Source organism: Rasamsonia byssochlamydoides, assembly GCF_041956645.1.
Source record: "Rasamsonia byssochlamydoides strain NRRL 3658 unplaced genomic scaffold VTN77scaffold_25, whole genome shotgun sequence".
Taxonomy (NCBI): Eukaryota; Fungi; Ascomycota; class Eurotiomycetes; order Eurotiales; family Trichocomaceae; genus Rasamsonia; species Rasamsonia byssochlamydoides.
The window spans coordinates 251,640-263,817 of NW_027192408.1; the positions used below are offsets into that span (position 1 = coordinate 251,640).

General features: G+C 52.3%; 4 protein-coding genes across 4 annotated transcripts; 3 read left to right on the forward strand and 1 right to left on the reverse strand.

Moving 5' to 3' along the window:
• Positions 1 to 498: 498 nt before the first annotated feature.
• Positions 499 to 3,622, forward strand: VTN77DRAFT_3605 (uncharacterized protein; the record flags this gene model as incomplete). Its single annotated transcript, XM_069419572.1, has 7 exons — positions 499 to 654; positions 746 to 973; positions 1,040 to 1,148; positions 1,210 to 1,299; positions 1,358 to 1,745; positions 1,806 to 2,214; positions 2,276 to 3,622. The coding sequence occupies 7 exons, from the start codon at positions 499 to 501 to the stop codon at positions 3,620 to 3,622; spliced, it is 2,727 nt and encodes a 908-aa protein (XP_069278396.1).
• A 1,644-nt stretch (positions 3,623 to 5,266) lies between these two features.
• On the reverse strand, positions 5,267 to 7,331 carry VTN77DRAFT_3606 (uncharacterized protein; the record flags this gene model as incomplete). Its single annotated transcript, XM_069419573.1, has 2 exons — positions 5,267 to 6,741; positions 6,800 to 7,331. The coding sequence occupies 2 exons, from the start codon at positions 7,329 to 7,331 to the stop codon at positions 5,267 to 5,269; spliced, it is 2,007 nt and encodes a 668-aa protein (XP_069278397.1).
• A 1,326-nt stretch (positions 7,332 to 8,657) lies between these two features.
• On the forward strand, positions 8,658 to 9,128 carry VTN77DRAFT_3607 (uncharacterized protein; the record flags this gene model as incomplete). The annotated part of the gene is made up of 1 exon (XM_069419574.1): positions 8,658 to 9,128. The coding sequence occupies one exon, from the start codon at positions 8,658 to 8,660 to the stop codon at positions 9,126 to 9,128; it is 471 nt and encodes a 156-aa protein (XP_069278398.1).
• A 1,262-nt stretch (positions 9,129 to 10,390) lies between these two features.
• Positions 10,391 to 11,654, forward strand: VTN77DRAFT_3608 (uncharacterized protein; the record flags this gene model as incomplete). Its single annotated transcript, XM_069419575.1, has 5 exons — positions 10,391 to 10,492; positions 10,563 to 10,842; positions 10,926 to 11,377; positions 11,435 to 11,559; positions 11,612 to 11,654. The coding sequence occupies 5 exons, from the start codon at positions 10,391 to 10,393 to the stop codon at positions 11,652 to 11,654; spliced, it is 1,002 nt and encodes a 333-aa protein (XP_069278399.1).
• Between the last annotated feature and the right edge of the window lie 524 nt (positions 11,655 to 12,178).

The following is a 12,178-nucleotide window of genomic DNA, read 5'->3' on the forward strand; positions in this document are numbered from 1 at the left end:
AGTGCATCATTTTCTTCCGCAGACACGTGCTTTGAATGTTGCCTTGTCTCTTTGGGTTGAGTGTGGGTATTGAGATTATGAATCACATGAATGATCACGTAAAGAAGTCAATGAATGGTCCATTTCTCTCTAAATAATGACGTTGACCCGCAGAGACTGGCAGCGACTGTCGGCATGTGAGAGCGCCGAAGGGATCTGGGTTGCATGCGAAACAGTGCTAGNCAGTAACTGCGCCGAGCTTCCCTCGACATGCCGAGGTTCCCCAGCTAGCCGAGCTGCTCTCTGGTCTTTAATCCCATCACCCCCCGTCCAAGTAACACAATCCTATCCTATCCATCTCTCTGTCTGTCCATATGAATCCTTTTCGTCCTTTGTGACCACGTTTTTATTTTCTCTGGATTTCTATTGCGTGGTGGGAATTGTTTCTGCTGACTTTCCCTTCCCGTCTCCGCTTTTCCCGTTGCTGAGCGAACTCCGCTGCTCAGAGAGCTGACGACCATGTCCGAGCTGCGTTTCGATAACCAGACTGTGGTGGTCACCGGTGCTGGTGGTGGACTGGGCAAGGCATATGCGACCTTTTTCGCTTCGAGAGGCGCCAATGTTGTGGTGAACGATCTAGGATCCTCCCATGTCGGGGAGGGCAAGTCGAGCAAGGTAGCTTCATCTTTTGCCATTTACGGTGGAGATTCTTGCTGTTTGTTTGCCTTTATTGGAAGCGTTCTGAGACATGTTGGACTTCTTGCAGGCAGCCGATGTTGTCGTCGAAGAGATTCGAAAGGCTGGCGGCAAGGCTGTCGCCAACTACGACAGTGTCGAGAATGGCGAGGCCATCATTGAGACGGCAATCAGGAACTTTGGCCGGATCGATATTCTGATCAACAACGCCGGTATCTTGCGCGACATCTCCTTTAAGAACATGAAGGACCAGGACTGGGACCTGATCAACAAGGTCCATGTTTACGGCGCTTACAAGGTAGAATCATATGCCATATGCCATTCAGATTCGCGCCGTAGAATAGACGGCTGACAAAGCGGACAGTGTGCTCGAGCGGCATGGCCTCACTTCCGGAAACAGAAGTACGGCCGTATCATCAACACGGCCTCTGCGGCAGGATTGTACGGAAGTTTCGGACAGACCAACTACTCGGGTTCGTGAGCCCTCTTCTACGTTCTGGTTTAACAGTGACAGCGTACTGACAGCTGAAACAGCTGCCAAACTCAGCCAGGTTGGTTTCACGGAGACCCTCGCCAAGGAGGGCGCCAAATACAATATCATCGCTAATGTGATCGCACCTATTGGTGAGTTGGACCGTCGCATTGATGGGATATGTCTGGGATGATGGCTGACAATGGTCAGCTGCGAGCCGTATGACGGCAACGGTCATGCCACCCGATGTGCTGGAGCACTTGAAGCCCGAGTGGGTGGTTCCCCTCGTGGCCGTTCTGGTTCATCCGTCCAACACACACGAGACGGGCAGCATCTTCGAGGTCGGCGGTGGCCACATCGCCAAGCTGCGGTGGGAGCGTGCGAAAGGTGCCCTCCTCAAGACTGACGAGTCCTTGACGCCGCAAGCCATTCTGAGCAAGTGGAACGATGTCAATGATTTCTCGAAGCCCAGCTATCCCACGGGGCCGGCTGACTTCATGACCCTGTTGGAGGAGGCCCAGAAGTTGCCCAGTGCCCCTGCGGCGCCCAATCTTGACTTCAAGGGCAGGGTGGCCTTGGTCACTGGCGGTGGTAACGGGTAAGCTAGTCAACATGTGTCTGTTCTCTCCGCTCTCCTTTCTAACTTCTATTTATTTAGTCTTGGTCGGGCGTACTGTCTGCTATTCGCCAAGCTGGGAGCCTCCGTCGTCGTCAACGATCTTGTCGACCCGGAGCCCGTCGTGCAGGAGATCAAGAAATTGGGCGGCACAGCCGTTGGCAACAAGGCCTCGGTGGAAGATGGCGAGGCAGTGGTCAAGGCTGCTATCGATGCTTTCGGACGGATTGACATCCTCATCAACAATGCCGGTATCCTGCGCGACAAAGCCTTCACCAACATGGACGACAACCTCTGGAACCCGGTGATCAACGTCCACCTGCGAGGCACCTACAAGGTCACCAAGGCTGCCTGGCCATACTTCCTGAAGCAGAAGTATGGTCGTGTGGTCAACACGACCAGTACTAGTGGCATCTATGGGAACTTTGGACAGTCCAACTATGCGGCTGCTGTATGTACCCGGCACCCTTATCTAAGCAATCGAACACTTGCTAACCCAGTTATTTGTGTAGAAACTTGGCATTCTCGGGTTCTCTCGTGCCCTCGCTCTGGAAGGCGCCAAATACAACATCAAAGTCAACACTATCGCTCCGAACGCCGGTACGAACATGACCCGGACCATTCTGCCCGAGGAGATGGTCCAGGCCTTCAAGCCTGACTATGTCGCTCCTCTGGTGGTCTTGCTCTCCTCGGATGCTGTTCCAGAACCCGGCACCAAGGGTCTGTACGAATGTGGCAGCGGATGGTACGCCAGAACGCGGTTCCAGAGAAGTGGAGGCCACAGCTTCCCTGTGGATGTCCTCTTGACGCCCGAAGCAGTGCTCGCGGAGTGGAAGAACATTGTCAACTTCGATGATGGCCGCGCGGATCACCCTGAAGACAGCCAAGCCGGTCTGGAACGGATCATGGCGAACTTGAATAACCGCTCGGGTGGCAAGAAGGGAGCCGACAAGTCAGCGGCCAAGGCCGACCAGGGTATCCTGAGTAACATCGAGAAGGCCAAGAAGTTGACGAGTCAAGGCACTCCATTCGAGTACACTGACCGGGATGTGATCCTCTACAACATTAGCTTGGGTGCTAAGCGGACTGATCTGCCTCTCGTGTACGAGAACAACGAGAACTTCCAGCCTCTGCCGACATTTGGTGTGATCCCATGGTTCAACACCCAGACCCCATGGAACATGGATGACATTGTTGCCAACTTCTCGCCCATGTTGCTGCTCCACGGTGAGCAGTATCTGGAAATCCGTAAATACCCCATACCCACGGCGGCGAAGACCATCAACATCCCCAAGTTGGTCGACGTCGTCGACAAGGGCAATGCCGCGATCGTCGTGGCCGGTTACACCACCAAAGATGCGAAGACCGGCGAGGATCTCTTCTACAACGAATCCTCCGTCTTTATCCGCGGCAGCGGTGGCTTCGGTGGTTCTCCCAAGCCCACCGCTCCTCGACCCAAAGCCGCCACAGCAGCCTACAAGCCACCGCAGAGGAAACCAGACGCGGTAGTCGAGGAGAAGACCTCCGAAGACCAAGCCGCCCTGTACCGCCTCAACGGCGACCGCAACCCGCTGCACATCGACCCCGAGTTCAGCAAAGTTGGCGGCTTCAAGACCCCGATCCTGCACGGCCTCTGCTCGCTGGGCATCTCCGGCAAACACATCTTCCAGAAATACGGGCCCTTCAAGACCCTGAAGGTGCGCTTCGCGGGCGTCGTTATCCCGGGCCAAACGCTGAAGACGGAGATGTGGAAGGAAGGGAACACCGTCATTTTCCAGACTGTCGTCGCTGAGACGGGCAAGCTGGCTATCTCCGGTGCTGGGGCGGAGTTGCTGGAGGGAGCGAAGGCGAAGTTGTAATGAAGAAGCAAAAAATATCAGCGAACGGGTTTGATTCAGGGGCACATCAAATTAAATCAAATACAATGTTTGTTAATCAATATAAGCCCGCTGGCTTTGTGCTTGTCCCCAGCACCCCTGTATCGGGCGGGTCTATCCTATCTATTGGGCAAAGGCGGAAACTTCCGTGTGCGATTCTGTTTCGAGTCGAAATGCATGTATCTATGTATGTGTATGTACATACGTCATTAGCCATGAATTTTCATTTTCATTGTCATTTTTTTGTCTCTTCCATTTTCTTTTTTAGACATACAGTAGTCTAGTATTACTAGTATGTCCACAATTTGACGATCGATGTGTTATTATCATAAACAAATAAATACTGCGCTTCCAAAAAAGAAAGATATCTAAAGTTATGTCATGACGTCATGCATTCTAAGAGAACATACAGAGTACGGTTTAACATGCTGCTAAGATAAGGGGATGTTCTAATACCCTCCTATACCTACATACTACATACAATGGTACAATGGTTGGTGGGTGACTACTGATTTAAAAATCTCACCCTTCAGCTTCAGTCCAGCTCAGGCCACTCAATGATCGCCTTGCTGAATCTCATCGCTGTGCTGTGCTGTGATGCCTGCCTGCTTGGTTGGTTGGTTGTGGGAACAGGAAGAAAACACCGCTAGTTGAGTTGTCTTTCAAAGGTCTACCATAGTATACCATACACGGTACTGTACTGTACTGTACTGTATGTACTTACTGTACTGTACCAAATCAGATAAATCAGAGAGAGCAAAAGTGAAGAAGGGAAAAAAAAAGCAGACCGCCTTGTTTGCGCCTTGGGAAAAGGAGAAAAGCTAAGAAAAGAGAGAAAGCTGATGAGCCAGCCTGATGACCAATAACTCGATGATAAATAACGACCCGGGGAATTCCAAAAACAAGAAAGACAAAAAAGCAATTGGCTCAACTCAACTCAACTCAGACAGATGGACTCACACAATGCATGACTTCCAGGTCAACAAAAAAAGGTTGTTGCCAGGAAAATTTGTTCGGGAGGAGCATTTCCAAAGCCTGTTGGAGGGAAAAAAATTGACAGGACAGAGACACTGACACTGAGACACTGACAGATACGATACCAAGACAAGGGAAGAATGAGAGAGGTTTAAAAGAAAAAGACAGAGGAGAAACGACACGGTAAAGAAGAAAACGCGACAAGAGCAATTCAATTCACTAGGACGCCGTTGATGCTCGAGTTAACCCCCTGAAGGAGTTGCAAAAGACGAACCAAAGAGTGCATGCATGCAGGATACCGTGAGACGCAGACAGGTAAGTAAGACGGACAACCACTCAAGACATGCCAGGAAATAAGGACTGCAAATGACTATTGGAATCAAATACGTTGCTCAGGAGATGCATGTGCATGTGCATGTGCAAGAGGGTTGCAAACAAAACTCAGGGCTACAAAAGATATTTGACAAGCTATACACTGAGAAGGGTAGTAGGTGCCATCAACAGTGGCTTATTCACAAGTCGATCTCTGGATCGGACCTCGCATGACGTTCGGAGAGTTGAAAACCTGAAGCAACCGGAACCTAAAGGGGTCTGGCCTGTCGTGAGAACCTGAAAAATAATGCTCAGAGTGACCAGCTCCTCGCAAGGTCCCTAGATTTTGATCGGTGACAACGGAGGCCCCAGCTCGGGGAGCTGAGACAAACCCAGGCTGTGGGTATTCTCGAGCTTGGGCGGCCGACGCCCTTTAGAGTTCTCTTCCGATTTCGATGTCTCCTTCGACGTCTCCTCGCTCTGCGAGGGTTGGCTGCTTCCTGAGGAGGAAATGGCACGTTCATCGGCAGCCGAATCGTGCAACGGGTTGGAGGGGCCGCTGTGGCTGTTTTCATTCCCTTTTCCAGCCTGTTCAGTCTTGCCTTCAGTCTTGCCTTCTCGCGCAGCCTTTTCTCTTTCAGCCATTTCAGCCTCCTTCTCCAACTTGAGCCACTCCTTCTCCGTCCAGCAGCCTTGCCAGCAATTCTTCCAATCGCAAACCAGAAACTGGAAGCAGAACCCATCAATCTTCATGCACGGCTGGAAGCAAATGCACAGATTGCGGTAATCCATTTTATTCTGCTCCACATAAGAGTGGAGGAGGTTGAGATGGCAGGTGATTGCAAATAGGAGGTAGTAGTTGTAAGGAGGAAGCTTCGACAGCTCATCTCGGAGCATCTGCGGAGCAGTGGTAGCGCCTTCGCACTTCTCCGCGATCATCGCCTGCGTCTCCTTGGGGAAGAGCTCGTCAGGTAATTCCCGAAGCCAGGCTTTGAACATGGACCCAATCGTGTTGATGTCATACAGATCCGGCTCATCAAAGAGATTGATATCAAGCTCCATATCAAACCGTCGTTGCCAGTGTTTTACTTCTTTCCCGCTGCCTGGAACTCGATACAATCCCTCCTCTTCGCATCCCTTGAAGTTCAGGTAGTCAATACAGCGGTAAGGTAGAGCGGGCATCCAGTATTCCGTTTTGTCTTTGCAATCTTCCAAGCGTTTCGAGATCCTTGTCTTCCGCGTTTGCTCAATCAGAGGCAGGTTGATGACCTTACACACGTAATTGTCGTCTGTGACCATCTCGCGCTCGTTGGTGCTTCCACTCCTGGTGATCTTCCCCAAAAAGCCTTTGCCTGCTTTGCCAAGGCGGTCTGCCGCTTCACTCGACGATTGCTTAAGATTGTTGAAGAGAGCAGCTGACGCGCCGGATACTTGGCTGAGGGACGCGGACGTCACAAGTGACGCACCATGGCTTCGCTCCTTTCTGCTTACAGGGTGGCTATGCATAGGACGATCGGCAGAACGGTTGCGAACCGTGGATCCAGGAGCATCTTTAGACGCTTTATCCGAACGCGACGGTGCCGTCTTGGATTCCTGGTCATCCTGCTCGCCATTCTCTGATACTTTGTGGAGGGCCGCGTTGGAGGGCCGGCGACGCCTGGAACCTGAGTTGTCATCCACTCGAATGGACCGAGTCCGCGTAAGAAGATTCGCAAACCGCGGCTTGCTCTTCTTGACATGGCTTTGTTCTGAAGTCTTGGCATCATTGTGAGGTGGTCCATTCCGATCGTCAGCAGTATCCTCGCCCGTTGCACCTGGAAAGAAAGTCAGCTCCCGGCCAGAAAATGAAGAAGAGAATTCACCCATCCATACCTTTATCGTTACCACTACGACCCGATGACTCCAGTAGATCTGGAGTTGATCTGTTAGCTTTGGATGTGAGCTGTGATCGATCCCTAGAGCTGCTGCGACTCTTTGGGAGATTTCCCCCCGACTGCCCTGAACTATCTGACGTGCTGAGCTTGTGAGAGGATTTCGAAGCCTTCAGGTTGGCAAAGAACGACTTGGAAGCGTCACGGTTGTGTTTGGGAGAGTCTTTCGGGGACACGGGATATTGGGGAAGGGAGGTAAGACCAGGTGTGGGAGGCTCATCCCGTCCATTGGGAGAAGAGGGAATAATCAGGGCACTTTCAGTCTTCGAACGTCGTGTGACTGGTCGAATCGTGTAACCATTCGCGAACGGAGAGCTGGGTGAGGATTTGGGAGACCGAGGAGTGAGAGGACTGAGCGACTCCGCTTTCAAACCATCTGCGCTTTGTGAAGCTGGATTCTTCGAGCCATTATTGAAACTGGAAGTTGGCAAATTCAAATCCAGGGTTGGGACGGTACTCTGTCTGGAAGGCATTTTTGCTAGTATCTGGGTGAAACCTGGCTCTTGCCCTCCGCAATCGAAACGGCCAAAGGAGGCTGGACAGAGCGCAAAAAAGACCGTTCGTTATGCAGTGTCCTGGTGCGGCGTACGAGGGGTAACGTCAGGCTCGATGGAGGGATCCAAGATTCGGTGGGCCAACCACCTCTAAGTCGTTGCCGGATAATAGGGCCGCTCAGGCTATGGATATAAAAAGATAAATGTATCTCTGAAACGAGCTCTGATTCGATATGGTCAGTAAGAGAAAACGGGCAGTAATGACGCAGCCATCAGTGCCAGGGAGTGTCAGGTGGTCCTGAAACAGGCCAAGAGGAATGTTCGGTGGAGAAGGGCGAATAATGGTCTGCTGGGAGAGTGGAAAGGGGGACTCGTAACGAGCGATTCAAGTGATGGAGAGAGACAAAGGATTCTGGTAGGACCTTCAGTCTTGTCCTGTCATCCTTGCCCCGAGCTCTGAAGAAATCGAGGGAGAACAAAGCCCATGAAACAGGCACGTCTGGCATGCAGCGATTTCAGCACAGACGGGGAAAGGATACTCACCACGCTAGCCCTGTCATCATACCACGAACTATGGCCTGTATCTTCTTCCAAGTCTCGATATCTCCAAATATATTCGACGAGTTTTCGCGGTCTCACGCAACGAACATCGACAGCGCCAGTGTCTCTCTAGCAGGTAGAACGAGGGCGCTCGGGCAATAATATGAGGAGGGATGTCGTCACGAAGGAATCGACAGTGGATGTCGGATGCTGAGACGAGAAATGATCGGGATCGCGTCGAGTCTTGGGATCTGCCTGTCAGTGAACAGGGAGAATCTGGCCGTGGATGTCTTTCGGAGCGTTTGGCCGGTTAGAGTCGACAACCGCACAGACGGTGCATTCCTTCGTAGCGTTATGCAGGCGCGGTTGTGTGTCAGGCTAAGGATGGCGCCGTTACTCCGTATTCACCTAATCCCTAAGTACGGAGCAGGAACAAGAACAAGAACGAGGGATGGCAGCTGAGGGGCACAGGGGGAAGAATGCCAACTAGACGGGGCTAGCTACCAGGCGGCAAACTCCCTTGGGCAGGGCGTGATATCTACTATTAAACTACGGACACATGGCCCTGCGTACCTGAGCAGTGAGGAGACAGTTGGAGTTAGCAGCTCGGCTAATCAAGGTACTAATCCAGTCCTATTCCAACTCCGACAAAACAGCCTGATTCTTGACAGCGAGATCCTCCACTGGTAGCCACGGAATCAGATCGAAGATTGATACTGAATCTTACGTGGGAAATTTTTGGGGCCCTTGCTGGTGGTGCTATTTATGAATGACTCGGAGTTTGCGTACGGCGTACGCATGCCCATTAGCATTATTGACCACCCACGAGTCAAGCCCTGGGGATCGGGGGGTCCACCAAGGGGTCCAGATAGAGCGGGCAAATGGAGGAGCCGAACCACGCCGTCAGCCAGGCGGGATGATGCACATCCCGTCGCGTATTGGCGGGAGCTGATCGCGAGCCCGGAGGGGAGAGGCCACTCAGCGACCACCTTGGATCGCAATCGTGAACTATGCGGTGAGCGATACCCCTCCATCGCACCTGATTTCGTGTTCTTATCTCCTGGCAGGAAATTTTCCCAGCATTTGGCATCGCCACCTGATCATTATTATATTACTTCACGATTTACCAGTTCCACGAGAAGCTGCCCGTGTGCTGCTCATGGTTCGCCCAGAGAGATGACACACGAACCAGCGTTCAAATGGATTCCTGATCTTATTTCTGCAACCCCCCGTTGATCCGTGGTCAATAGCTATTCTGGATGGAGTACGGAGTACGAAGTACAGTGTTCTTGCGTCGACGAATGGGCTCGCTAATTCTGTTTAATACCCCATAATCTCGCACAGAACAGCTCACCTCAGGCGTCCGACGTCTCGCGTGTGGAAGCGACGAGATGCCCACAACGCCCTCGACCCGATATCTCTTGGCAGTTGGCACACGTGCGGGAGAGGGCACTGCACCCTGCATCCTGCACAGGCGGTGGTAGATGGCCCGAATACCAGCCTGAGATAAACGCGGCGGCTCCTTATAGCGCTTATATGTTTATATACGGAGTATGGGTATAGATTCTATGGGAGAGTTAAGGTGCCTATATTCTCAGATCCCATCTCATCTCATCATTGTTGCCCTTTTTTAACCTTTTGGCCCGAGTTGACATTCGACACAGTCAGATTTGAGTCTGGCCTAAGAAAGCATGGGCCCAGGGGCAGCCAGGTCCATTTACATTCTGGAAAGCCCATCCAGCTGGCGCGCTCAGGGGTCAAGGGCAACAAGCGGTGTCGCAGGTTCGCAGCAGTGGCCCATACTCACTCCCCAAGCCCCCCACCCTGGCTGAAACATGGCCTTTGCCACGACTCTTCAGCACCTGAGTCGCCGATTCCCGAGGCTCCTACTGGCAGCCTAGCGCTTGAGGCAGCTTTAATATACTTTAATAGACTACCTACTCCCGTACAGAGTAGTACTGAGTGTTCCGTACTGTAGTTTATGGAGTACATCTTAATAAATTGAGCAGCCTGAATCAGTGCCCAGGCGCCATTATTTAATATCGCTCCGACAGTCTGACCCTCTGACTGGATCGGATCTCGTTCTGTGCTCATCAAGGAAGCACGTGCTCGCCTTGGTGTTAATCCCCAACCACTGATAACGAACGACTGGCTCAGACCCCTCCTGCACCGCTCTTTGATCGGTGTGCAACGGTCCAACCGTCAACTAACCAACACTTACTCCAGATCCCATCATCATTTGTACATCCAAACTTTGGAAAGAGTGATTTTTGTATCTGCCCCGCCTTGCAGAAGACTCGCACAAGTCACAAGCGCCGCTAGTGCCTTTGTCCGCTCGGCTATCGATGGAGCCAATCGTGCACCCGCTCCGGAAGCTTCTAGCTTGACAATTTTTCCACCTTCGACTTCTGGTCGCCTTCTTTTCTCGGTTACCTTTGTCATCCGTACTCCGTACACCGTTCCCCTCCAGCCTCTATTCCAGTGGACCGTGCTGGAAGATGTCGCTGGTGTCGGGCCCTGGCAGAGGCGGCGGGGGAGCTCCGGATCAGCAGGAGCTTTTCGTACAGAAACATGTGGACTACATCAAGAGTCTAGACATTGTGCGTTGACCTCGCTTGCCATGCTTTCGCTGCCTTGTCGCATGGAAGAGACCGTTGACGGTGCTCCCAGCGCAGAGATGAGCTGGAATACTGGTTGACAGAGCATCTGCGCCTCAATGGCGTCTATTGGGGCTTGACGGCCCTCCACCTTCTCAACCATCCGGACGCTCTACCCCGCGACGAGACCATTGCCTTTGTTCTCTCCTGTCAGCGTGAGAATGGCGGATTTGGAGCGGCGCCCGGCCACGATGCTCACATGCTGTACACCGTGTCGGCCATCCAGATCCTTGTCACCATTGATGCGGTGGATGAGCTGGACCGACAGGGCGGGAAGGAAAGAGTCGGAGCGTGTAGGCAATATCCAACCCGGCCTCGCACTGCATCCCTTGATGCTTTTTTACTCCGTGAGTGTATAGAGCTAAATTCTTTACAGTTATTGCCTCCTTGCAGGACCGCGAGACCGGCACATTCAAAGGGGATGAATGGGGAGAGACCGATACCCGATTCCTCTATGGTGCTCTAATTGCTTTGTCGTTGCTGGGACTTTTGGACATGATCGACCTCCCCAAGGCGGTGTCCTATGTCCAACAGTGTGAGAACCTGGATGGAGGATACGGCGTGCGTCCCGGGGCCGAGTCTCATGCAGGTCAAGTGCTCACCTGCGTGGGTGCCTTGGCCATTGCCGGGCGTTTGGATCTGATCGATAAGGATCGGCTGGGCGCCTGGCTGAGTGAGCGTCAGCTCGAGAATGGGGGGTTGAATGGACGCCCAGAGAAGCTCGAGGACGTTTGCTATAGTTGGTGGGTGGCTGCTAGCTTAGCAATGATCGGACGACTCCACTGGATCGACGGCAACAAGCTTGCCGCGTTCATCCTGCGCTGCCAGGTGATTCCCGGCATATTCTTCCCAGCGTCCTGGATTTGACGACTGACTCGAGGCCAGGATCCGGAAGGTGGAGGTTTTGCCGACCGACCGGGTGACATGGTCGACGTCTTCCACACGGTGTTCGGCATCGCCGGTCTCAGTCTTCTTGGCTATGAAGGTCTCAAGGAGGTAGATCCTGTATAGTAAGTCTGCAGTGTCGTCTTCCGCGATGACAACACAGCTAACATGGCGCAGCTGTATGCCGAGAGAAGTAACAAAAAGATGCTTAAAGAGATAGAAATGAATTGCTACTTTGCATGTCATGCCAGATCGAGCTGCAGGGAGCTGTGTATACCCTCTTCATGACCTCTTGCTATCTAATAACCCGCTTCCTTTACCTTGGACGATGGGATACAAAGCAGGAGGAGATTGATTCCACGGCGGCTTATTTCCGCTTCACCACATCCACAATTGCCTGACACTATGGCTGCATAGGCGCGGTGGGACATGCACTCATAACAGGTAGTAGATGGTTGCTTTGCCATGATGGTTTAGTAGTTTACTGAAATCTAATTTTCCTTCTCTATTTGCCTTCTCTATATAGATGGTTTTATTGGTCTCCCGATATGACACCTGCCAAACTATGGAAACCCTCTACGGGAAGGCACATTCTTCCCGTTTTGGGTCGTCATTGCCTTCCAAGTCAATTGCCTGCTCTCTTGTGATCCCGTCAGATCTCGAGGACCAGCAATCCTCCCCTCTTTCCTCCTTTCCCATCCTCATCCTTCGTCCTTTCTTCACACTCAATGCATGCCATTCCAG